Here is a 25,915-nt window from a genome sequence, read left to right on the forward strand (position 1 = left end):
TGTGGATGATTGCTGCCTGCTGTTTGAATGGGTTTTGTTTGATCTGTGTGGATTTGTTAAGTAGCAAGGGGAGTTTTCAAAGATAACTTTTTAGCCTGTCTGGCTGCTGGGAAGTTAACTCCTCATGGTGCTGTATCCATTTGCCACTTTGTTTTGTTCCTCGTAAGGGCCTGGTTCCTGCATTGCAGATGATGCTTGCTTGTATCATCATTTTTCTGCTGTGATTCACTGTATGAATGAGGTCATACTTCTGCCTGGTTCCAGAGCTCCTGGCTCCTGCCTTAGGTTAAGTGAGGGATCAGTCTGTGAGGTCTTCAGCTAAATACCTGCAAATTCTTTTTTTCTTACTCCCTCTGCCTTTGAGTGTCAAAATAATCTAGGTCTAAGTAAAGGCTTCTGATTCTCAAATATTTCTAGATGGGTGGGCGTCTTTCACAGTTATAAAAATCCATCAGTTCTGGCTTTTAACTACAGGATCCTCTTAACAGATTTTGATTAGTGAAAGAGGAGTAAGAGAAGTTGGAGCTTATTCAGACTTCAGCTTTGCCCCAAAAAGGGGCGAAAGGAGAAAAATTACTGTGAGTACCATAGAAGCATTTTTTAGTGTTTTCTCCTGAAACTTTCTGGCAGTTGTTACTTCAGGCTCTGTTTTGAACTTGCGTATGTTTTAAATTAAATATGTATAAATAAATGTTGGAAGGACATGTTATCTTTAGTACTTTCTGTTCTGTGGATGAAAAATCTAAGCCTTTTGCTGTACATAATTTCAGCGTGTAACTAAAGAGCTCTGAAAACATCAAAAACGAAAACAAAACTAGCTCCCTTTGAACTGAGAATTTTACTGTAAATGGAAACTATGAAAAGATGGTGAGTTGGCTGCTCACTGTAAGAACTCCAATACTTTGTGGAAATCTGTTTTCCCTTCCTGAAGAGAGATGGTCTGGAACTGGTAGAAGCTCCTGGTTTTCCAGATGGTAACAGCTTTGTTAGTCTTTACATATGTAAAGTGTGTTGAGTGATCCTTTCTATGAATTTTGTGTTCTGCTAGAAGATTTGATTTACAGATACCGTGTTTCAGAAAGGGCAGATTGGGACCTTTATTCTTGTACCATTAGTACAATTAAATTCTTTTGAGCTATGCTAAACTATGTTCATGTGTGCAGGTCTAATACTATTGCTGTCCCTACTGCTTTGGGAATGCTATTAGATGGCCTGTGGCTGTCTGGCAGCCTCTAAAAGGTCTTGCCATGTGAACATCTTCAGATCGGAGCTTTGAGTCTGGTTCTGCCCCCTTGAAATTTAACTGTGTTCTCAATGGCTTTTGAGAGTGCAAGATGAAGCCTTCGTCACTGACTTGGTGTTCTCAGTAGGGTTTCCACCGTTATCCATAGAGGGGGTTGGAACTGATATTTGCTGTATGTGTTTGGGGGGAGGATGTTTTTGTTTTGTTTTTTTCCCCAAGAAGATTATGTTGGTGGACTTGCCTCGTCGAAACAATAGTGGGAGAATAAGTACCGCTCTGCAACTAATGTGGGATGCTGGGAGAATTGATTTTCTTTTATATTTTTGCTGTAAGTTCCTGAGAGATGCGAAATCTTTCTCCTACCATTTCTAAACTCTGTAATGGGGACGTGGTCATGATGGAAAAAGAATTTTAAAGTTTTTGGTAAAAATATGAATGCAACACTTGTTTTTTTTCTGTAGACTGGATCTTCTGAGGTGCAAAGGTTTGATTCGCAAGGTGATTTATTTGTGGAATGGGATTACTACATCTTTTTGTTTTAAGTGCAGACTTGCTTAGGACTTGAAAGATATCTCCTACCTCATTCTGTCTATTCTCCTGTATAATCTCTTTCAGAAATTTATAAAGCTGTTAAAACTGATTAGGTTTACTATTGCCATTGTCCCTGTTGAAAATCTGCTCTAAAAACTCTCTGATGGTTGGAAACTTCAGACTTAAAAGTGTAAAATGACCATAAGAAAGTTTATGATCACACATTAAATTTTCCCTCAAATTGAAAAATTTGTCTTCGTCTTTGATTACTATTTGATATGTGTTTATTGAGAGTAAACGTATCTCCTCTCAGCCTGTATTTTGCCAAGCTGAACGAGCAATTCTGTAAGCTGTCCTGTTACAAAAGGCTTTCTGTTCTTTTGACTTGATCCTCCTAGAAACCTAAAATTGCATCTATTTTTGTTTTGAATTCATTTTTTGGTCACAAGTAACCCAAATGACAGAGTATTCAGGTGAGGTCATAGTGCCTTGTGCAGATGGCATTGCTACTTTCTTATCTCTTTGCAACGCCATTCAAGGACTGCATTTCTCTTTGACAAGCGCATCATGTTGCTGATGCCTGGTAACCAGATTCTGTTTCTCAGTGCAAGTCATTTGAAAAAGCCCCTGCTTAGTAGACAGCAGCTTGATTAACTAAGGGTTTTGAGGGCCGAGACCACCAAAGAGTCTGCTTTTTTTGGGAAATGCAAACCATTATTAAGTACCTACTAAAACTCTTGTTTGTTTTATGGCAACATCATAAAATAAATGTTTATGTGAAAGATGCATGTAGAAATTAGATGTGTTATGGCCTTGTCCATAGTGTTCTGTGCATAGCAGACGTGGTCTGGGAACAGGGAAGCATGGGCGTTCAGAAATGACAGCAGGTTGCAGTTAAACTTAAGGTTTGAACCCCTGTCTTCCCCCTAAAGCAGACCTTTCTCGTTCTGGCCAGTGGCATTCCTCAGTATGCTTCAACTGTATGCTTTTGCTTTGGCATGTCTTTCAGCCCACGTGATGCCAGTCACAGCGGTGATATTGTAGACTACTGAGCTTTAGGGAACATCAGAAATCTGGAGCTGTAGCAAAGGTAGAGTGGGAGAGACCTGAGCCAACTGCGACTCCCCAGGAAAAGGGGGTCGGAGAGCCCCTTGGCGTCACCTGAGAGGAAGCGAGGGAGATAAGGCTTTGGCGGAAATGTGCTATTTGTCCAAAATAAACCACTTTTCTGAAAAAGTGAATACCAAAGTGCTGTGGTGTTATCTCCCTGAGTACCTGTCTGATGTGTGGTCCAGTAAAGCTGATGCTAGAACTCTCCAGTAGCTTCAGTGGAGCTATGATCTTAACCATTGCAGAAAGCAAGCAAATAAAATGGGTGATATGAAACAAAAGACCCCTCTTGCTGCCCATCATTGTCTCTTAAACGCTTGCTCTTATTTTCAAGTGAAATAGCTGTTCTGTCTGTGATTTTTTCTACTTTGCATGAACTACGTTGGATCAGGGAAGGCTGAAAAAGCCACAAAAAAGCACATTTGTTCATTCGGGTCAGTATAAATTAAAGGGATGTCTGAGCCACTGCCTGTCCTGTTACATGTGCGATTGTTGATGTGGTGATGTTTAACTATTTTAGTTAATTTTCTTTAGTCTCATTTTCTTCATGTGAAAAGAACAAAGGTCAGTGATCTGTGACAAATCTGGCAATGCCAAACTTGTGAGCGTAATGGAGAGGAAAAGTAATTCAGGTGGGTAAGAGATTCTCCCCTCCATACAATAAAAACACGAAAGAATGATTTCAGTGCATGGATACTTTTCCCTGCCCTGTTAAAAACAGGATTTACCCCTTGTGGAATGGGAAAGTGTGACTTTTGGTCTCTGGAACTGGTGAATTTGCTTGTGATATCTGTTCCCCAGCCCAGAGAACACCTGTAGCTCATACTTGGGTACACAATCTCAGCAGAGGAACATATCCGTAGGAGGCAATGCAGTGACCTCGTATGCTGTTTTATTTAGCCTGTGCATTTAAATCAAAACCAGCAAGCTTGTATCTGCCTGCTAGTGTCTCCCTCTAGTCTTGGGTAGAGTATCATCAGCCAGTTGAGAGTTTTGCCTTCTTGTCAAAGTGGATGTTACAACAGTGTTGGTACAGGGATGGGTTTCTTATAAAAACGTACTTTGAAGAGGCTGAAGATGATGAGAACTAAGTCAGTTACTCAAATCAATTTGGCTTCTTGCATTTATTTCCCTCTTCCTGTAGACTACAGTTCTGCAATGGTCATTGTTTGTCATGGAATGAAATTGTGGTTGCCATCATGGAATTTAGGGTTAAAGTAGAAGAGACTTTGGAGAAGAGGATTTAATATAAATTTATGAGCTATTGCTTGCATAAATAACAAAAAGAAAAATATTATTTATACCCTCTTATAGCACAGTTACCTAGAATACATACAGCAATACTACAGTATGGACATGGCTGTCATTCCACTATACGTAACTGACTTGTTCTTCTGTTTTGTCAACTTCATTCTCTGTGAGCAGCAGTGTATCCAGCAGAATGGCTGATGATGCTTGGATGGGTGAACTCCTCAGCCTCATTGGGCTCTGGTACATAATGGGATTAATCCCATTTCGCATCCCATGCATAACAAAGAGCTTGGAATTTTCTGTCACAGAATTTCTGAAAGAGATCCTGCCGGAGCATTTCCGAAGGGCCTTAACAGGCTTTGTGGTCCGATAGTTGCAAGTGATATACCTGCTGAAAGCTTCCCTAAACGTTTTGTTAAAGAGTGTATAGACAAGAGGGTTCACCCCTGACGACACGTATCCTATCCAAACAAATATCTCCATGAGCTTTTGAAAAACTTTCTTGTTGCAGGAGTTGCACAGGACTGAACTTATGTTTGTTATGAAGAATGGGCACCACATCAGCAAGAAAAGGAAAAATACAATCCCCAGAACTTTTGAAGCCCTTTGTTCATTGGTGATGGTTTGCATGGATTTCCTCCCAATTGCAGACATTCTGCAGACAGGCATATCATTGGACAAAGTCTTGTCCTTTCTGGAGCCGTTTAGCATAGCCACCTTTTCTGGTGAGGACACGTGTGTTATGTCCCGCTGAAATACTGTGGACACCGTTGACCAAGTGAAACGCTGAGGTGGCTTGTTGATCAAGTAGGCTTTCTTGCGTAGCACTTGGATTGTCAGAAAATAAGTGACTATCATGATAGCGAGGGGAATGAAGAAGGCAGCCACTGATCCGTATAGGATGAAGTCACGAAAACGATCAGGCATCAAGACGCACGTTATATTTGTAGAGTTGCCGTTTCCATCTTCAATGCCTCTGATAGGGACTGGAATAGCAATGCCTAGAGGAGAAAAAGCAAGTGGTTCAGCATGGTAATTGCTTGCAATCTCCCTTTTGGACCTGAAGCCACAGGGTCAGTAAGGAAAGGTGATTCACACAGTGACTTGAAAGAACATGAGTTGTTGGGAACATCAGGTGGATAGCTTGGGCAAATACTACTTTGAAACTTGGCAAGTTCTGCTTTAAAAGAATGGCCTTTTTAACTGAGATTGGGCCTAACCCTTAATGGTTGAGAATTTGGCAGCCTTATATTGCTTTCTAAAGTGTAAAACACATAATTGCTTTGCTTTTAGTTGCTACAATTAGTGTGGCTTTTCCTCTGGTGAAATAAGTTTTCCTAATGTTGTCTGCCTTTTTTTCTGGGGTAGCCTTTGCACTCTTTGAAGGCCAGTTGTCTAAATACATAAAACTTGTTTTTCTCCCTTATCTTAACCACATGAAATGATCGGACACAGACAGCTGATTTTTTTCACCCTGCTTGAATCTTTCGTATATACAAATAGTTAAATAGATGCCAAAATTCTGCAGTGTATGTTTGAGATGGATTTGTTGTTTAAAGTTTCTTGGATATTTAAGAGTGTTTAAATGAGGCTAGCTAGCTAGCTCTGTAATTCACCGCTCGTTTGAAGAAGAAAAGAAAAAAAAAAGGTAGCAGTCTTGTCTTTTTAAATGAATTTTTTATAACTGCTAAATTACAGTCAGCACTTCATTTGCCAGCAGTCTGACATTGCAACAAAAACAACAGGTTCCTTGCTGTCTGGTGAAGGTTATTTGTGCCATGTTTCCTGATACCCCTTAATGAGATCTAGGGATTTACGGTATTCCTCTGCTACTCGGCTTACTGAAGTTGGTCAAAAGCAGCAAGCAGCAAAATGGTTTATTCTCCAGCCACTTGATCCCTTCCTTAATAAGAGGGACACCTTCAGATACAGCAAACATTTAAAATGAGAATTGAATCAAATTAACCTTTGAGTTGGAGAACTATAGCTCAGCTGCAGAGTAGTGTTGTGACAGGAAAAAAACAAAATGAAAAAGTGCCGCACTGATTAATAACAATAACTCAGATATTAAAAGGACAGCATATATAAGTGTCTTGTCTTGCTAGCAGTTTCCTTTTTTTGTGGTAAAAAAGATACATCTTTTCTCCTGTCATCGTAGATCTTCCCTAATTTTTTTTTTTAATGTTGGAATTTCTGTTTTTAGGCATGTATGCCTAGGTCAAGAAGATGGATGTACCCATTGTCTTGTGCATCGCTGGCCAAACCAATTCAGAATAAGTTTGTTCTTTCTATTGGCAGGCAGAGCATACAACACTGTGTCTGTTGCTGCGTGCAGTGCAGGTTGGTTACTTGAATTAAATGTTTTCACCCCCTTAGTTCATTTAACAGATTTATTTACATTCTTTGAATGGTTCTTTAAAAAAGAACCATTAAAGACAGGTTAAGTGCCACATACAGAAGAGAGAGTTGCTAATATAAATGGATATACATTTGCATCTTTCATATAAACTGATTATTTACATTTTTGCTGAAAAATTAGACTTCTCTATATTGTCAATAAATGTTAATCTTCAATGTGAATGTTCCTGGTAGATCACTTGCATTGAAGATTGAAAGAGTGACCTTTTCTTCCTTGCTTCATGGGATAGTTGTAAGCAAGGCACTGATTTTAGCAGCATCTACTCAAGGCTTAAAATTGTGTTTGGGACAGAATATAGTAGACTGGTTCCACAGGAACCTGAAATCTTGCTCTCCCAGCAGACATATGCTACCCAAACAGATGATGTATTCCCGTTTGTGGACTTTTAGGACTGTGAAGAAGAGTGGTGATTATCCTTACTCAGCCCTTGGCCTTTCCAGTAAGCCTGACAAGGAGCATCTGTTGAGACAGATATTTATGATGTAGCCATCTCTGATCCAAGAGGTGGACTTTGGCCAGCCCAGGTGGTAGAGTCTGCTAACCAATAGTACTTTGCCGTTTGCAGCTTTGCCCAGGTTTCAGCTATTGTTTTGGACTTTAAAAGCTTCTGCATTTCCTCTCCAGCCTCCGAGTCTGACATACCTATTGAAATGAGCCAAACCACGATGATTTTGATGATTGTTGTAGCCCATGAATTGTACTGGCTGGCCTGGATTGGCTTTTTAATTGCAATATAGCGATCTAGTGAGATGGCACAGAGGTGCATGATGGAAGCTGTGGAAAAGAGGACGTCGAGGAACAGCCAGATGGGACACAGAGCAGTTGGAAGAGGCCAGGCATTGTCTGAAAGAGAACAGAAAACTCATTACAGTTGTAGCATTTTGTGCGTCTTCAGTGTGTGACTTTTCCTTGGCATTAGTAACTTTGAGAAACTCGTAATCCTACAGGTACTGCACTTTGTCCCTCCCTCAGCGATATTCTGTCTTACTTCTTACTTAGCTCCTTACCAGCATGGTTGCTGCCATCATATTGGTCAGTCTGTTCATGTATTATAAACTTTCCCTGTCCTTTTGTCTGTTTTAGGTCATAAGCTCTTTGTACAAATCGACCATGACTGTGCTTAGTTCTTGGGCCCTGCTGTTAAATGTTTTTTTCAGCTCTGTTTCCTTGATAGTCCAGTGGTTCAAGGTTACATCAAACGGAGGAGATCACAGGCCGTAACCAATGTATTAGTCAGTTATTGCACAACCATGGTTTGAATCTTGACGTTATTGGCAATCCTGAGCAGTCTAGTTCATATAGCCCTAAAAAAGGAAAGTTTGATGTGTCACTGTGTCAGATGCAGTCGAGCACTAATGTGGCAAAGCGCACACTCTCTTCTGTCTGAGAGTAATTAATGCTTTCATAAAATTTGAAGGGCTTTCTTGCATATCACTTCTGAGAGCAGTGGCTTGGGTTTTGAATCTTGCATCCTATTTCTAACAGTAGCTATATATCCTTAATATAAATCTCTGTAGCAGAAACACGATCTGTCAACGGCATTGTGCCCAAGATGAAGGGTTTGTGGTGTTCAGCTTTCCAAAAACCTAGTGTTTTTGAAAGCTGTCTCCCCCCATCAGTGTTTACACTACCAAACTGAATGAACTTTCATGAAACTCTTCAGAGTCTCTTTTACTCATAGTGGTATCAGTGTACTGAATGTATTTGCCCTCCTTACAAAATTCAGCTGTGCTCAATCAGCAGCTGTATTGAAAGTACTGCCAGAGAATGGAGTTCTTCACTGAATGATGATTAAGAGAAAAGACGTTTCTAACCAGTCATGTTGTTTTTAATCTCCCTAATCTGAATAAATGCATCTGCCTACTGAGAATGCCAAATGATCTGGAATATTGTAGTGCTCTATCTTATCAATGGAGTAATTTTGCAGTAGTTTAAAGCACTTTTTCATATGTGACTGGTATATGGAAATAATGCAGTGATGTCTTTACTTGACTTATAAGCCCCAGAGGATGGAAAATTTTATAAAGACTTGTACTGGTGCGTAGCTTGTATTGGTCTGCCCTGCTCTGTATGTTTGGAAACCTTGCCTGTTAGACAAGGAGACCAGATGGAGCCCAGAACTGAGCCTCACTCATTCCCAGAGCAGTGGACTCCAGGTGAGGATGGTGTAGGAAACGAGGCAGAAAGGAAAGAGAGGGTTTATTTTAAAATCATTAACCAGTAAATTTTAGTATTTAATTGCACGTTTTCCAAAATAAGTATCAGATAGTTGAAATTATGCTTCAGAATTTTTCTTCTCTGTGATGCGGATATGAGAGAGTCGTAATTACTATGTTATGAAAAAGTTGCTTGTATTTAATTTTTCTGTCTACATTTTTAATGGGCTGTAAGATATGGTACCTTCTTAAACAAAAAGAAGGAAAACCGAAACCTCTTAGGGACTCTCAATTAACCAGCTATAGAACTCGACAAGGCGGAAAAAATCATCACTTAAATGAAATAATTGATCTGATAAGCTTGAAATATTCTTATTCACTCTAGAAAAAATAAAAAAGTCTTCCTTTGACTTATGATGAAGAATTGGTTAATACAGATAAAATATGAACTATGGAAAGCGTGTTTTACGTCTTGAAGGATGTACCGATAACACTGCTGGAGTTCAGTTGAGCAGTTGCTGCTTTCTGTTGAGAGTACTTACACGCTGCTCCCTGCATTATAACCGCTTCGCCTGCTGGAGCGGATTTAGGTAACGCAGTATAATAAACTCTTTCCTTTTGCAATGAATTTGCTCTTTGCAGAACAAAACCCTCAAATACTCTACAACAGAAAGGTGTTTTCCTTGCTTTGACTATAGATGTACTTAAATAGCTATATGATGCGGAGCAACCTTGTATGGTTTTATTTGAGCTGCAGAGCTTTTGTTAGTTGATGACTGCAACTTAACAGAGAAAGCTTTGTTTTTTGAATTTTTTGTCTTGTTTTGAAGCAGATGCCGGAGGCAGAAAGTTATCACGTTCATGAACGTAGCGTTATGTAGTGTTATCTTTGTGTGCACGTGATGGTGTTTCTACTCCAAACAAAAGTAGCTGATAAGAATTGAAGGGTATCGTTATTATTAAAATAATCGCTGTGAAAGTCTGATACCTCTAGCTCTTTAAGAATCACATAGTTGTCTCAGATTCATGCTGCAGCATATTTTGCTTTTCTCTATTTTGATTTGTGTGTACATGTGTGTGTGTTAGAAGTTGCGTGCCGAGTGTTCGGGGGGCTGTTTCAGGCTGTGCCTTTGTGCTTTCCTAGCGCTGGTAAACGTTTCACTGTTTGCCAATCCTGTTATTTTAGGAGTAGGGACAAGGCGAGATACTAGTTTCCCCTCAGGATCCAGAAAGTGACTTTTTTGACCCTCGAAGATGACGACAACCTGCTTGTTTGCCGTCCTGCTTTATAATTTAGACTGAAGGTGAAAAGAATAGCTAACTACCAAGTGGTGACAGAAAGCTTTTAACAGGTCATGCTCAGTTTGGACTGTTGCAAGGGCTAATTCTCCCGTCGTCGATGTCCCCATTGGTGGCGCAAACCAATGCTTCAAATGACTTACTGTGCTGACCAAGGTTCTCCAGTTACTTTTGCTTTGGGAGTTGAAATACTGATTTAGATGAGCCTACCGGTTTGGATGTGGGTGTTTTTTTGTTGTAGTTTTTTTATGCCTAGGTTATCTGGTAAACATGCCTGCCTGAAAACGTCTCTGGCTTGTCCAGCTAGATTAGGTTGTGTAAGATAAAAAAGGAACTTTTCCTCCCTACAAACCTTGCCTTGGGCCCTCCCAGCTGCAGCAGTGTTGCTGGTGCAGATTACTTTATTTTTTGGTCAATACAAGAGAAAATATGTGTTTTAAGATTTGTCCTCTATCTAAAGAGGAATGCAGTGAGCTTTTACTGCAACCGTCTACCCTTGATTTATGGAATGAGGAAAGCTTTATTTATAGGAAATACCTTGGAAATGTGTAATCCTTAAAATGAAGTACTGCATAGAAAAGCTGCTCTTGCTATAGGCCAAAAGGTTTTCAGAAAGCTTGGGGGAAAACTCTGTTTATGTGTATGTATAAGCCTGACTAAGAAAGATCTTTAAATAGACTTAAAAAATCATTTGTTCTTTTGCTATAAGGGCTGTTGAAATGTGTTGCCTGTGCAGGATTTTGTTATAGGAATCATTTCGTTGCTGTTAGATCATGGCGCTTTTACTGAGATAGAAATTTGACTCTCTTTAATCAGTAGCTGGCTAGCCTAGGCGTCCGTCTCCAAACTGGGGTGTGCGTGTTTGTAGGCAGGCTTGTAGTGTCCTTCACCCTGGTGTCAGTACTCAGCTCAGCGGGCTTTGTGGGCCTGAAGTTCCTTAAAACACGTCTTACTTTGTCACTCCCTATGAGTGCTTGCCTTTATTTCTCCGCTGCAATTCCAGTTTCAGCAGTAGTTGTTTACTGCCGCGCAGTATTTTGAGTTTAATCAAAGCAATTTTATTAGAGTTGCTTTATGGAAAATAAACTCTCTTTCTTAGTTAGCTTTATACTTCTGGTTTTGCAAATAGCCATCAATGCCACTAGTTTTATCTCCTGTTGTATTTTCTACAAGCGAGTAAGATTTGCTGTGGTTCATGATCAGTAATGGAAGGAAGATTAAGGCTGTAGTTGCTAGTGATGAATTTTAAAAATAATAATTTGCAGCCTGGGATAATAGCATTACCTCTTGATTCTTCAGCAGATGCAGATCAAGAATATAAAACGTATTTTAGAAGATGGCATGTCCACTGTCTCCAGGTAACCCGCTGCCCACCAAGCCGTAGACAATGCGCCGCTACTTCTTGCGGGCTTTGTAAATCAGAGGCTCTCTCTTAAATACTTGCTAATTTCCCTAGCTGACAAGTCCTTTGTTTTGCTCCCTTGGTGGGGAATGCTGTACCTTCCCGTGACAGTTTTGAAAGCTAGAGTTCAAAGAATGCACTTTTTTCCTGACGTGCCCTCTTTGTGGAAGAACCTGCGAAGAGGAATTTAGCGACCAGTAGAAGTAATGACCTGTTTGTAAATTCTGACACTCGCGCTCTTTTAAATTAAAACGGCAAGGTATGTTTATGCTGAAGTACATTTTAGTTGCTCTTCTGAGAAGAAATAATCTGCTGCTTATGGCATTGTACCTGTGAGTTACAGATTTTCTTTTTTCAAAAAGATTAGCTCTTTGTTACAGAGAGAGTTCTGCGTTTGAAGATTTTTCTGTAAGCGTACCGTCAGGGCATGGAGCCAGTATCACATTAATTTTTACTGTCAAGATCGTTTAATGTGACTGCGTTTTAGTTCACACCTTTTCCCTCAAATATGCTCCACATAATTAGGTATCAGTCCAAAATCGGAAGCATAATATTTATATTCTGTATCTAGAAACTGCACACAGCTGTTTTATTATTATGGAAACACTCCTGCGTGAAAGTGCCAGAAGGCTGCGTTTGGTTGGCGCTCTGACTATCAATGATTATTCTGGGTTCAAGTAGTTATCTGGCTAACGTAGCCTGGAGATTTAGACTTGTTGTGTACTTAAAGGTCTGTGTTCTTGTGTCGTTCCAGCAGCCCCTCGCGTTTTGCTCGCGGTTTGAACTTTCTATAAACACCTCGGCATCTTCCACCAATTGGTGAAGAGGCAAAGCATTTTTTTTTTTTTTCTCTTTGGCTGCGAAGCAGATATTTTATGCAAGTTAATTTCAGTTTTAACCACTGCTATGTGAAAGACTGGTAGCACTCTTAGGTGGTTAATTATGTCTGATGTTACGACTTGCTTGTAAATGTCCTGCAACGTGAAAGGTGCTTTTGTTTGACTTCTAAATTAAGATTCCTCACATGTTTTAAACTGTTGTAACCAGGGTTTAGCACTGGATTAGTTGAGAGATTAAGGAACGATTATTATAATAAAAGTAAAAAGAAAAGGAATTATTAGTCTAGGAAAATTAAAACGCACACGCTCGCTCACACACTCCAGAACATACCTTTCCTTTGTATTTGTTGCTAGTCAAATACTGGTGCTTTTATGATTATTAATTTTATTATTTTAATATTTAGGAGGCCTTTAGCAGGAACTGAGCAGTGACAATAGCTGTGTGTGTGTGCATGTATATAGATCTCTATCTACTTCTCTCTTCACGCACACACACCATATCAAGTGATTTTCTATAAGCGACAGTTGTTTTCTTTTTCAAATTAAATATCACTGCCTGTGGGTGTGTTTTTATGTTTTCAAGCAACAGCTTCTAAAAAATAGACCTTCTTTTTTATGATTTCAACTCTGAATTCTGTCCTCCAATTCGTACCTCTGTTAGGGAGAGGCAGTATATAGTATGCAAGAATTCAGTGCCAAGGCATTTAATGAGTAAAGACATTTGTTAATAAAATGATACCAGTCCTCTGCAGCAAACAAAACCTACTGCTGGCCTTTTTGAAATTAAGTTTCTGCTTATGTCTGCTTGTTGCTCTGGCAACTCTTAGAGACCTAGCATAGGAAAAACAAACTCCTGCAGCTTCTCGTTATTTATGGTCCAATGTTATCGATACCTTAAAGACAGATAATTAAATCATAACTTACTGAAAACCCCTCTCATGTTGATTTCCCCTCCACCTCCAATTTCTGTGATACTGGAATAGATGATTTAAAATAAAATATATTCTTAAAAAAGCTTTATGAGTTTAAAAAAAAAAAGAGAGAAGAAAAGAAAGAAAGACTTTCCCATGGTGGTGCTTCTGATGAGTTATTAAAAGCAATATTTTAAATAAAGCTGGACATGTGAGAATATGAAAGTCATGTTTGTTCTGTAATGACTAACCAGAAGGAAAACGTCACACCCAATGTAAATTTGTATAAAAAAAAAAAAAAGTTTTATTCCGTATGAGCCAGACTAAATGGTAATCTGAGTCTTATCTACATTAAGTACCTGGATAGATTGAAGTTGCCGTGGCTTAGCAGATAAATTAACTCTTTGGGACGCTTTGTGAACCTTGCCATTTTCCCCAAGCAGGAGAAAATCGGTTTCCCTGAAGCTGGTAAAACTTGTTGTCTGTGGTGCTTCCCAGAGATCACCTCTGACGGCACTTAGAGCACAGCATTGATACTAAGATAAAATTAAGTGGCATTGACTCCTAGGAACTGCTTCAAAAACTATTCACAGCTTAGTTCTTTTAGCAGAAAAACTCATTCCTCATGTCATGTTTTCAAGAGAAGACTGCTTGCCGTTATTGTAATATCCAACAGAACAGATATCAGCATTGGGCTGATGTTGTTTGAAATAATAATCCACTGTACAATAACATAATTTCCCGCGTACTTGCCCCTCTCCAGTTTAGTATCGGTTCTAAGTCGCAAGTGTGTTTTGAGCGATTTGTTTCAAGGAAAAGAATATCCACGGTGGGTATACTTTCTCCAAAGGCATTTGGCTGGACTATATTATGGTTAGAGGGAGGGAAGAGTTGGGAGCCCTTATCCAAGTAATTTTAAAAATATATAATAGTGGAAAATAAACAGAGCAATTGTTTAAATTAGACTTTCCAAAATTGTACCCAGTATATTGGCTTGATGACAGAAACAAATGCAGTGTACTTACCAAATAGTATTATGAGAAGGGCAATCGGCATCACAAAGAGACCCACCAGTAAATCTGCCACTGCCAAGGATGTTAGAAAGTAGTTGGTAGCATACTGCAACTTTTTCTCCAGAGATACCGCCAGTATAACAAGTATGTTCCCCCCAACGGTGGGGATTATCACCAGGAGGATCAGTAAAGCTGCCCAACGCACTTTGCTTCCTTGTTCGTCATTTGGGTAGTTCTGTTTGGGCTCTCCTGTTACTGAGAGAGGCGACAGAGATCCGTTGCCAGCTCCAGACTCATTCAAGAAATCTGAAGAATAGGACATTTTTGTGCCTGGCAGAATGTGTTCAGGAGTAGTATTTCGTGCAGAAATTGTGTATGGTATGAGAATTCACTGTTCCTCTCTGGTCCTGGATGGTCCGGAAGAAAGGCCAGCATGGTCAGTATGGTAAACTGGTCATCTGCTATTTTGAGATACAGTAACCATGTCGGAGCTTGTATCCAGACTTTTTAGCCTGTGCCTGGCTGGGCGCAACTAGGTCTTAAAAATGAAAGTCTTGTCTGGTGTCCATCTCTGGCTGGTCGGGTCCAGCGGTCTGGTCGCCCCTTTATAGGGAGGTTCAGGTCTCAGCAGATTAGATGAGAGAATTCAATAGCTGTGAAAAGCAAGCTGTGCGTTAGCTCCCGTTATTTTTCTATAGCAGTAAGAAGTGATAGATGAATTTGGATGCCAAACATATTTGGTTTCCTTTAGATGCAGTGTGTGTAGATTTGCTCTTTGTGAGTACAAACTGATGCAAAGACAGATGCTCGCGTTGTGTATGTGCAACTCCTCCTCTCCTGAGTGTCTAGTCTCCAGCAGTGTGTGCGTAGGCAGGCTGCAGTTCCCATATTTCCCCTTATTAAGAATCCTGTTTCCCCATAGAGAGTCACCCCAAAAATATCTTCAGAAATGATGTATGAGGTTTCCGTTTTGATGTCTACAGTTCCTAATTTATCAGGTGAGGGTCAGGAAGCTGCAGACAATAAAACACTGGTGACTGTCCCAAGGGAGCCATAAAGCTCTATGGAGCTGAGACATCTAAATTTACCCATGAGTTGAAGGGGGTGGGGGGAGGTGAGTAAGCTGCTTGGTGTTTTTGTAATGTGAGCAAAGCTTTTATTAAGCACAGCCTTTCTCTCCCTTCTCTCTTTCTCTGTGTCTGTCCTCGTATCTCTGTCGGCTCCACTGAAGACTTAACGCTTGCATTTCCCCCTCCAAGCAGGCACGAAACCAGCTGTCACTTTGTAGGCTGCCTGCTCAGTTGCTGAGTAGATTTGACTTGCCGCAATTTTCGTGCAAAGAAAGCCTTACCTTTTTCGCGTGCGTTTTTGTAGAATTCACTTTTGTGTCCGGGAAGATCCTTTGTAATGTGATCCTTTTCGTCACGTGGTGGATTTTCGGATGCGATTGTTTTTCACTACCTTCTATAAAGAAGTTGTTCATTCATTTTTGGGGGTTTTGTAACTTTTCTTAAGCGTGTCTCCGTGTGCGCCTTTGTTTAGCACTTGTTTTGCTTTTAACACCGAGATTAAGGATTTCTCTTTTGGGGAAAAATATATTTCTTACCCAGGTGTTTTCTCCAACTCTTGAATGGAGGAGAAGAATCATTGTTGCCACATTTAAAAAAGAAAAAAAACAGGTGTATGTTCGTTTTTGCTCTCCTTCCTCTTCCGTTCTTTCATTACGTGATTAACACACGCGATCCGAGCGTTTCACGTCTCTTGGTCTGCATCTCCGTCTGTGTACGCTTTTCTCTTTGTTTATTAGCAAAACTTGCAGTCTGCTGCTACAGTTGTTTTTTGATTGAGTTATTCCAGGGCATCCAGCTCCAGTGGTTGAAAGCAAGGGAATAAATGAGTGGGGGGATGTTTGGCTGGAAGAGAGCCAGAGAGGGCTAGCTTATTCAGCGCTCCGGTACTATAACGTATGCTCCTTGTTGCTGCATCAGGATGTGCAGATTCAGTAACGCTACAATATTATAACTTTATTCAGGATAGCGTGAGTATGCCTGTTTGTTCTCTCTCGCTCGACAGAAGCACAGTTAACCCTAAGAAGTTCTGCCGTACTGTAAACCCTCTAGTTTTAACGTTGACTTATTTTATGCATGCATGTTCTAGCACACCGTTTTAAGTGTGTACGCTGTTACTTTAAATCTTTCTACATGCAGCTGCTTTTTATTATCATGAGTATTGTATTTTACCTTCCAAATTTCAGTCAAATGTGTATATAGTCACTAACTTCAAAATATATTTCTGTATTAAAATGGAAATTGAATTCACTTCCAAGGACATTCAGCTGGACAAGTGTGTAATAGAGTCATTGAACTTGAGGCCAGAAGAGACCAAGAAATCAGGGTCTGACCCCTTGTATGGCACAGGCCATTGCATTCAGTGAATTGCTAATGCTCCCCAGGTTTGATTTGGGAAGCGGGTCCGCAGTGAACTGTGAATCAGTTTGTATTTGTTTCTGAAGACATGAATGTGGGGTGGGGTGTGGTGTGTGTTTTTTTTTTTTTTTTTTTTTTTTTTGTAATACACCTACTTTGGAGCCAGAGAGGAAAAGCTGCTGCCGTGGTTAGCAGAAATATTTAACTTTGCTGTGTTTTCAGACAGTGCAGTAGAATTTCCAGCAAAGTAGATATCACTTGCTCTGTATTTTTACAGTTTGAAGGAAACCCCGGATAAGATTTCATGCTGCCTTCCTTTGCAATTGTCTTTTGCTGTCTTATCTTCATTCTTTAGAAAGTTACATTTTAGGAAATAGAAATGAATCTAGCTATAGTAATTGTTTCCTTGCCATCTGACCACCTCCCTGTTGTCGTCTCTGACAGTGCTGTGAGTATGGAGGACACGAATACATATAAAAAGCAGAAATCAGGACAGGACAATACTGTATCAGACTAGTGAGTATTTGGATTCAGTTGTCCTTAAGCTCAACTATGTCTAATCAACTTCTGTTTTGTTTTATAAATCTTGAAGAATCTTCTGGCGTTAATCTCGCCCTATTGAAGTCTGTGCCAAAGTTTCCATTGGCTTTAAGCACAGTCAGTTTTCACCCTTTTTGACTTTATAGGTGGAGCTTTTTTCCTTCATCATTGACACTTGAGTTATTTTTTTTCCTTGTTGAAAGGAGACTGGGGTTATTATCACTTTCTAGTGATGGAATTATTGGCGATATGTCTGAATCATGAATGGAAAAAAAATCGCAGAGTGAAGCCACAAAAGTATAGTAAAAGACGGATTAGTCCTTTAACTTCAGTGGCCCACTTGCGGGTGTATGCAAAGTGCAGAGGTTCGTGTCACGTCTCTGAATTCAAAGAACAGAATTAAAACCTCTGGGGGGGAAAGAAATAGAGAAAGCATCTATCAAAAACATCTGCTAATCATCAACATCAGTTACTGAAGCAAGCCTGCACTGGATCTGGAGCATTATCTTGAAAGAGGTTTATTTCTTCTTTCTTGTCACTTTTTTCCCTCTTTCACAGCAGAGTGGACACTAACCTTCAATCACTGTAGTAGGGGGAAGTACTGGAGCTACAGACATGTAATTTTGTCAACTTGAGTCCTGTGTTACTTCTCTTTAAATTTGCCTTATAGATCTTACACATCTGAGAAGCATCTCTGCTGGTTAGTCCAGTAGAGAGTTGTTGTTATTGAAGTAGAAATCAAGTGTTCCTACTCTTCTGGAGTACCCCTGTGGATGTTATAATGTTATTTATATCAGGAAAACATCTCTTTAACCACTAGAATGCGATTGTTTCAGTGCTTTGCTGAGAAGCATTTTTTTGCTGTCCTGTTACTTGGGGTGGTGTCTGTTTTGTAATAAAACAAAGTGGGGTGCGTGCGTGTGCACCTTGAAGAAGCACCAGCTGAAGATTGTACTGTTGTCTGCAATCTGCTCTGATGAATGCTGTGCAAAAATATTCATATCCAACTGAAAAGGGGAGGATTTATTTTTTCATATAGATGAAAAGAAAGCTTTCTTAGAAACTCCCAGAGGATGATGGTATGAGTTTAGGTGTTTGCAGGCTTGTATAGTAGATATACTTAATTGTTTGCTTTGTAAATGTTTTCATTTCAGGTGGCCCAAACTTCTCTGCCTTTTGTACTGTGTTTTGAACAATCCCAAATTTGAATCATTTCTAAGAAACATATCTATAACATACCTCTTGAAACTTCTTAGCGGCATGTTTCTGGCTGGGCTTTCTTGGCAGGCTACTGCCCTGCCCTCCTGACCAGCATCTTTCCTGTCCTAACCAGTGCTAAAAGCTGGGCCTTGCTAGACCTCGCTCCTGTTCCAATGTGACCTCAATATTTGTACCATGCATAGATTTTTTTTTTCTTTTTTATTCTTCCCACCTTGCTGTTCTTTCTGTTTTAAAATCACCAGTACTATTTTGTTTGAATGGGGCCCTGGCCAAATTAGACAGGAGCTGTCACTGATGATAGCGTTGTTCAGCAGATGCATATTCCTCAAATTCGTATGCTGCATCTTTTTATGCACCACTCGCCCTCATCCTCCTAGCTCTGGGATGCCTCCCAGAAGTTCTTATTCTTCAGCAGATCTTGCTTCTTCAACCAGGAGACATTTTAGGGAAAAAACAGTATGGAGAATGAGGCCGTGTTGCGTATGACAGAGTTGCGGGAGATTCCTGGCGCGGGAGTAGCTTGGATCCTTTTTGTTGAGAGAGAAAGATGGGGGGTTTACACCCATACTTAATATGCACTAAGACGCGTTGCATTTCTCTCGGCACTTTTCCCATCTTCTGTGTGTTCTCCCCCCTCCTTTTAGAAATGACTTCAAATTGTGTGATTAGATATCTGCATTCCTCCTTTATTAACTCTTTCATGGATGAAATTAAACCTCTAGTAAGCTTTTCTTTTTCATCCGTCACTGCAGTAGCAAAGCAGTGCATAGAAATAGTTCAGTATCAAATGATTAATTCACGTCCAATAGTTCAGAAAGTCATAAATATTTAAAATCTTTTGACGTACGAGTAGGGAGACTTAATGAGGAATTTAAAAGATATACTTGACATTGTTCTTTAATTCTCTGACATTTCATTTTTTCACTGAGTTGTAAAGTCCTTAAATATTTAGACTAAAAAAAAAGTGTATGTCAGTAATGCTTCAGATGCTTCCATTTTTAGTCTCAATCGTAAGAGCAATGTGAATATTTATTTACCTATTAATGCTACCTTTCGTACATCTACACAGTTTTTACTGCTAAACTACTGCTGAAGAGCTGGCAACAGTCATCCAGCCTTCAGGATATGTAATTTAGAATATCAAAGATAAACTGTACAAAGATATTTGGATGTGATTCTAGCTGGGCTGTGATCTAAGGGACTAAGTGGAGTATGCTTCAAGATATGGCAGTCTAGTTCTTAATTTGTTGTTCTTGGTGTTTTTGCATGCTTTTTGGAAAGAAGAATTAAGGTGGTGTGTGAAACTGGGTTGATACATGTAACAGTGTCCCTCAACTTTCAGTATCCCAATAAGGCTCTTGTTGGCAAAGCCCAGCAAGGGTTTTGATTTTGTATTCTGCAGAAATTGCAGTTGTAATTTACCTTCAGAAAAAGCCCCAAGTTAGGTGCCTTACAGGTTTCTAACAGAGATGCTGTAAGAAATAGTTTGTAGTGAAAAGAGGATACAACTTCAGGATACTCTGCGACCTGTGTAGAGCTTTCCATGGTCGACATGAGTGCATGGAAAATTGACCACCTTTTGCGTCCGACTGATCTGCATGTCTTTGTTCAGACTAGCCTAGGTTTATAATAGTCAACTTTCTGGGTTTTACGTTGTAACCTTTAACATCGGAGGTTTTGGAAATACTTTTCTTTTCTCTCCCTTTGGAGGTAATGAAGAATCTAACTTTCTTTGGTGTCCCAGAAATCATATTCCAAGACACCTGGAGAAGAAGTATGAGGGGTTTTTTTGTTTTTGTTTTTTTTTTTTTAAGTGTTATATTTATAACCAGGATATTCCCAGGAACTGAGATCAAAGTTGAGGCTAAGGCCTCAAAGATCACTAGGTAGTAGTTAGGCAGCTCCTTTGTATTCTCTCTGGCTCTTGTTTCAGTGAAAATTCAAAATCATTATCTGTGTAGGCTGTTTCTCTTGGAGGTTTTAGGAGGAACCATTGGTGAGTAAAGCTAATAAAATGCTAGCTATTAAGTTTTACTGTCTTGGTGAAAAGTGAAGCTAGCTGTGTTGTTTTTTGGATATGGGTCTGGATTCATTGACGTCTATGTTATGACGGCTTATGTAGGAGCAGTTGTGCAATTCTCAAATGGAAATGAAGGAAATAATAACGCAGTTTTTGTTGTTGTTTTGCTGTTGTAGTAAAATGTAATTGGAAAAGCAAGCTGCTTGAGCAAAACCAGTGTTAGGAAAAAAGGAAGGAACCAGTGCATTAAAGATAATTTGGTTTAAAAATAGACATTTGCTTATCTTTCTAAGATATATAGCCCAGTATAGTGACATGCCTTAGGCATTAATGTAGGAATTTGTTGGATGAAATTACTGGCCTCTGTTACGGGAAGGACAGATCAGAGGACTATGACTTCTGGCTGAACAATATGTTAAAATATAGTCCAGGTTTAATTTTTTTTTTTTTTAGGGGAAAAATTGTCTGAGATGAAGCTGCTGCCCACTACATCTCCAGATGTTATCCTGGCATATCATGTGACGTTAACTTCTATATTTAACTTCTAGTAATGGTAGATGTCTGTATTAGGACTGACTAAGAGTAGCCTATTGCTGAGTGTGACTTCTGATAAACCATTTATCTCTTTTATTATATTACTGTTTTTTCTTTTTTAATTTTTTTTTTTTTGAGTTTGTAAAGTTTTTTCACACTACTTGTTACCTGTCTTCCTTTCTCACCAGAGGTTTCTACTCTGTCAGACCATAACCACATCAATTTAGCCACTGAGGTGGTAGAAGTCTCCAGCAGGGAGCCGGAGCGATGGGGTTGGTTTGGGAACCTGCTTGGGGTCTGGCACCAATGAAGTGGAAACTTCCTCCATGAGCAGCAGAACTGTCCCCCTGTTGTGCTGAACGTCAAGTCAGCAGTTTGCATGGCTGTGCCCTTAATTAAGGGTGAAAACCTTGGGCTGGGGGAAGGGGAGCGTGATAATGTTTTAAGCATATTCCTGAAATGGATTACCAGTGGTTAATAATGCCATGTGAGCACAACTACAGCCTGCGACTCTTAATGAGAATTTTTTTTTTTATTTTTCATCTGATCACTCAGCAGCATTGTCTTGTGTTTTACGATCTTCACCAAGCATGATTTGGGGTTTATGTTGGCTAACTTTTGGCAGCAAGGTGCAGAATTTTGTAAAGCGTCTCTCAGCCCCAGAGTGAGCGAATGTTATGGCTTAAGCATTGATGCCAACAGTGCTCTCATATACCAAAGTCCTATTCCTCTGATGAGCATCTTTATAGAGCCCAGAGCTCTTTGGCTTCTCTCTACCTCCTTGTGATTCTGCCCGCTAGTTCCCTGCTAAGTGGGAAGGCGCTTTTTGAAGATTCCAGCATTGAGAGGACCGAGTTGCTGAGGAAGGAGGTGGGATTCCCTAGGTAGGTTTAACTCCTAAATTTGTTAAGCATCTTGAGCCTTTCCAGGCCTACTGTGTAAGGGTCAGTAAATCCAAGAGTAGATATGTGCTAAAAGGGCACGTAGCGAGACCTGTCTGTTAAGAGTTCTGAATAGAAGGAATAATGTTTTTTCCCAGCCGTATCTTTGTTTAACGAAAGACTCAATATTTTCACCACAGTAATTGCTGATATTTTTGTCATCTTTTAAAAAAGGTGCATCTAACCCCTCAGTAATTGCTGATATTTTTGTCATCTTTTAAAAAAGGTGCATCTAACCCCTCAGGTGCCTAGAAAATATTCTGACTTGCCTTCTTCGTTCCTGCTTTTTCCCCCACCTCCTTCCCAAAAGTGGATTTATGAAAGACCACCTGTCAAAACATCTGACTGCTTTGAGGATAGTTTTCAGATAAAGGCATTCAAAATAATTGTCATGAATAATTGTAAATCTGGCTAAGAATTCTTTAATTAGTGTAGATTAATCCCAATTTTATAATAAAAAAACATTCCAGAACTTCTGATTCTGCAGGCACCAAGATCTGCCCAAGTTAATGGACAGATCTTTAATGGACAATCTTTAAAATCCAGGTTTCTGAACAGGAATTTAATGATTAATGCTTGAAAGTGCATAATCACATCTTTGCCAGAAGATGTTTTCTTCTTCCCTGGCTCACAATCTGCTTGTTCAACATTTGCTGAAGTAAAGCAAACGCAAAGGTGTTAAGAGTCTTTGTGCAAGAGCCGAAGTCTTCGGTGCAGCTGAATGCTTGGCCTCGTTTATTATAGGGCTTGCGATTCGCAGTCTCCGTTCATTTTTAAAAAAACATTGGCAGTGTTCAAGCTGTCATTTAAGCTGACAGTTTTAAATGTGTCTTTTAGTTTATAGTCTTCACTTCTGCTGCTCGCTTGCAGGACAGAATCCAGTTTTGTTTCCCAGCTCATCCCTTTCTTTTGGCATTCCTAGTTGGGCCTGCATCTTAGAGGCAGCAGAGCTACCAGCAGTTGTGTGTTTATTCTTGTCATCTTGTGGGTGGTGGTGATGGTGGTGAGGTGGTTAGGCAGATTTCTTTCCCCTAGGCTGATGTTTTAGGCAACTTCATAAAGAGGCAGACCGTTGGCAGGGCAGGCAAAGCAGGAGATCTGAGTACTTGCTGCCATTGCTGCTGACGGCTGGAGTAGCCTATGAAACCTGGGTGCCTTCAGCACTGCTTGAAGGGGGATTGGAAGCCATGTGGAGGTGCCACCTGCCTGCAGCTAACAGAGGCAGGAGAGAGGAGTGTAGAAGGGAGTTTAGGCTGCGTAAAACAGAGAGGACCGCGGGAAGAGTTTTGAAACAGGAAGAGATAGTAGCTAGAATAGAAATTGAGTGGTTATCCGTGCGGTATAGAAGTGAAATATGAGTATAGTTATATGAGCATCTCTTGTGTCCTCAGTCTTATGCAAAGCAAAAGGCACCGTCCTTGTCCCTCCTGACTTCATTTGGAGGTAGAGATAAACATCTCTTAGGAAGGTCACACAGAATTGATCCTGCCTGGAGGCAGGAGAATGAACTAGATAATTGCTCCAGGTCCTTTTTAGCTCTCTTTTTCTCATCCAAGTAGGAGTTTAAATAAAAACAGTGCTGGGACATATACCCTGTAATGTTTTTTCTGCCTCTCAGGTTGGTTGAGTGCTTTGATAGCCATTTAATGGTTCTACATGGTGCCATATTTCTGGCGTACCACATGTACTGTTGCCACCCTCCAGCCCCATCTTCCCGTATAGAAAACGTGAGAAGGGAAGTGCCAATATCGCAAACTAATTTAGAACTGAAAGCTGAAAGCAAGGTGTTTCTGGCTCTTCGTTTGTACATCTCAGTCTGAAACCAGCTTATAGTCAAATTCACTATAAGTTTGCAAAACTGGTTTTAGGATTGCGAACATGACAGCTAAGAAGCTAGCCTAGGCTGCGAGACGTAGTGAAATGGAGTAGATAACCTGACGATGGGCACTTGGAAGCAGCCACAGTTAAATCGCCGCAATTTGCAGTTTCCCTTGTTTCTTTCTCATGAGCATGTACTTGCCATCTGCACTTCTGTGTTGCTCTCATGTTTGTGTTGTCATCAAGTTCGGTAAGTTTAAAAGATTAGCGGTGATGAATGTGATTGCAATACCTGCAAGTTCAGAACGCAGACTCATCTGACATGGAGATGCTTATTTTAAAAACAATTCTGGCTATGCTACCTCAGAAGCGCTAAACTGGCAACGTATGAAACTGAAGTGGCTTGTGTGGCATCAGAATTAACTGAGTGATAATATGATGACATAAACATGTTGACAAAGAGAAATGAGCATATCCACACTTGCAAATAAGTTCTCCCTGCTTCAGAAATGCTAAATGTTCACAGCACTGCATCAGCAATATGTAATTCTTACTGTAGGAAAGATAAGGGTCCCCTTTCACCTCCCCCAGCAATGGACTAGAAGTTCTGCTAGTAATGGCAAAGAGGAGGCTGGTCCCCAGCCATTGAGATGTGGAGCGTATGCTCCTACTTCAGGTCTCTTAAGAGACGACAGCATCACAGCACAGTGTTGTGAGGGGGCAAGTGTAGATGCTAGATATAGCACGCTCTTCCAAACAGCGTATCGCCATTTCCTCACATTCCTTGATTAACAGTAGTAGGTGAAGAGGAGTCAGCAGAAGTAGTGGCTGTGAAAGAGTGTGGGACCTACCAGCCTTCGAGATTGATTGAATATTGGAGATAGGTTGAATGTCTGCTGACGGGAGATTTAGTATCACGCGCCTGATGAAGGGCGAGTCTCTGCTAGTGGAAAGTTTGTCACAACAGCATGGCTTCTAGAGACAAAGACCTTGGTCTCTGCAGATATAGATAAGTCTTTTAAAGGCAGAAAAAATGCAGTGAAAAAAAAAAAAAACTTTAATCGTGGGAACCTGGGTGTCGTATCTGCTGGGACTGAGAGGTTTATTCATTTCTGCACTTCCCTGTATTCCTTATACATCCATCTATTCCAGTCCTTCTCTTATATAGTGAGAAATGCAGTGTACTGTGTGGAAGGAATTTGTTTTCCAGTATGAACAGAAAGTGAAGTCTCCAAATTTTGAAGAACAATAACAAATACCATTCTCTTTTGCCTTTCTCTAGGACTCCTGAGCAGTGTCCAAGCGTGGTTTCTTTGCTGTCAGAGAGCTACAATCCCCATGTGCGCTATGGGGCTGCCATGGCTTTGGGTATCTGCTGTGCGGGCACTGGAAACAAGGTGAGGACCAGAAGCCATCAGTTGCTGAGACTCTTTCTGCTCTCTCCTTCCACATAGACATTTGTGCAGAAACATCACGCAGAGATCAGGTGTACATTTCTAGCCAGCTGGAGCGTGGCAGTACTTCTTCAGATTCTTTAACTGTCCCGAGCATAGAGATTCTACTTGTAAATGGAGTAGATAAAGTAGAAGAATGTTTTTGTACGTTATTGCCACATTCTTGGAATTTTGTCTCCAAGACTTTTCTTAGAGTTTTCCTACTGTTACTTGCCACTGAACCTCAAATGTGAGTTCAGTATTCCAAAATCTTTAGTCCTTTGCCCTTGATGTTGATGTTTTACAGATTACTTTCGGTTTCTGGCAGTGACAGAAAATTAACAAGTATTTCACATGATTCCCAGCTCCCTCCTCCTTTTCTGTGATAAGTAATTCCTGGAAGATTCATGTAATAAAGCCAAGTGCAGTGAAATTTACTGTATTTTTAGGTGTATAACTCTCAGGCAATAAGCCTTACTCTCCCTTTAAAAGTGTCAGTACATGAAGGATACTTCTCACAGATGACGTCAGGGGGCTTTTAGAGGAGAAGGATTCCTGTTTCTGCTGTGGAAAGTGAGGGCTCTGTAGAGCAAGGGACAAGTAAGCTTTGGGATAAAGCTTACTTCCTCACTTTATCCACGTGTGTATATAACCTGTACTGGTGTTGAATCACAGTTTTGAAACAGAAATACGTGCACAGACTGTCCATGTGAAAGTAGTATTTTATGCTTCAAGTCTCTGATAAATCTCATGCTTATCGATCTCATCCCTTTTTCAGGTAGTATTAAATAATTGTTCTTGAGCACTT

At 40.2% G+C, this 25,915-nt stretch overlaps 2 protein-coding genes across 2 annotated transcripts in view; one reads left to right on the forward strand and one right to left on the reverse strand.

Moving 5' to 3' along the window:
• PSMD1 (proteasome 26S subunit, non-ATPase 1) overlaps positions 1–25,915 on the forward strand; it is an 82,982-nt gene that overhangs the window by 28,705 nt on the left and 28,362 nt on the right. Inside the window, exon 17 of the mRNA XM_068955082.1 lies at positions 24,957–25,071. Coding sequence (XP_068811183.1) covers positions 24,957–25,071 — 115 coding nt within the window. The remainder of the gene's footprint in view (positions 1–24,956; positions 25,072–25,915) is intronic.
• HTR2B (5-hydroxytryptamine receptor 2B) lies at positions 1,575–15,580 on the reverse strand. The gene is made up of 4 exons (XM_009682162.2): positions 15,526–15,580; positions 14,187–14,827; positions 7,197–7,397; positions 1,575–5,136 (listed from the first exon to the last, which is right to left on the reverse strand). Exons 2-4 carry the CDS (start codon positions 14,494–14,496, stop codon positions 4,256–4,258), a joined length of 1,392 nt encoding a protein of 463 aa, XP_009680457.1. The 5' UTR covers positions 14,497–14,827; positions 15,526–15,580; the 3' UTR covers positions 1,575–4,255.

Source organism: Struthio camelus, chromosome 9 (assembly GCF_040807025.1).
Source record: "Struthio camelus isolate bStrCam1 chromosome 9, bStrCam1.hap1, whole genome shotgun sequence".
Lineage (NCBI taxonomy): Eukaryota > Metazoa > Chordata > Aves > Struthioniformes > Struthionidae > Struthio > Struthio camelus.

Coding starts and splice junctions, on each gene's coding strand:
- HTR2B (XM_009682162.2), bottom strand. CDS start 14,496: ATGTCCTATTCTTCAGATTTCTTGAATGAGTCTGGAGCTGGCAACGGA. Junction 7,398..14,186: donor CCTTCTCATAATACTATTTG/GTAAGTACACTG, acceptor GTTCTCTTTCAG/ACAATGCCTGGCCTCTTCCA. Junction 5,137..7,196: donor GGTTTGGCTCATTTCAATAG/GTATGTCAGACT, acceptor TTTCTCCTCTAG/GCATTGCTATTCCAGTCCCT.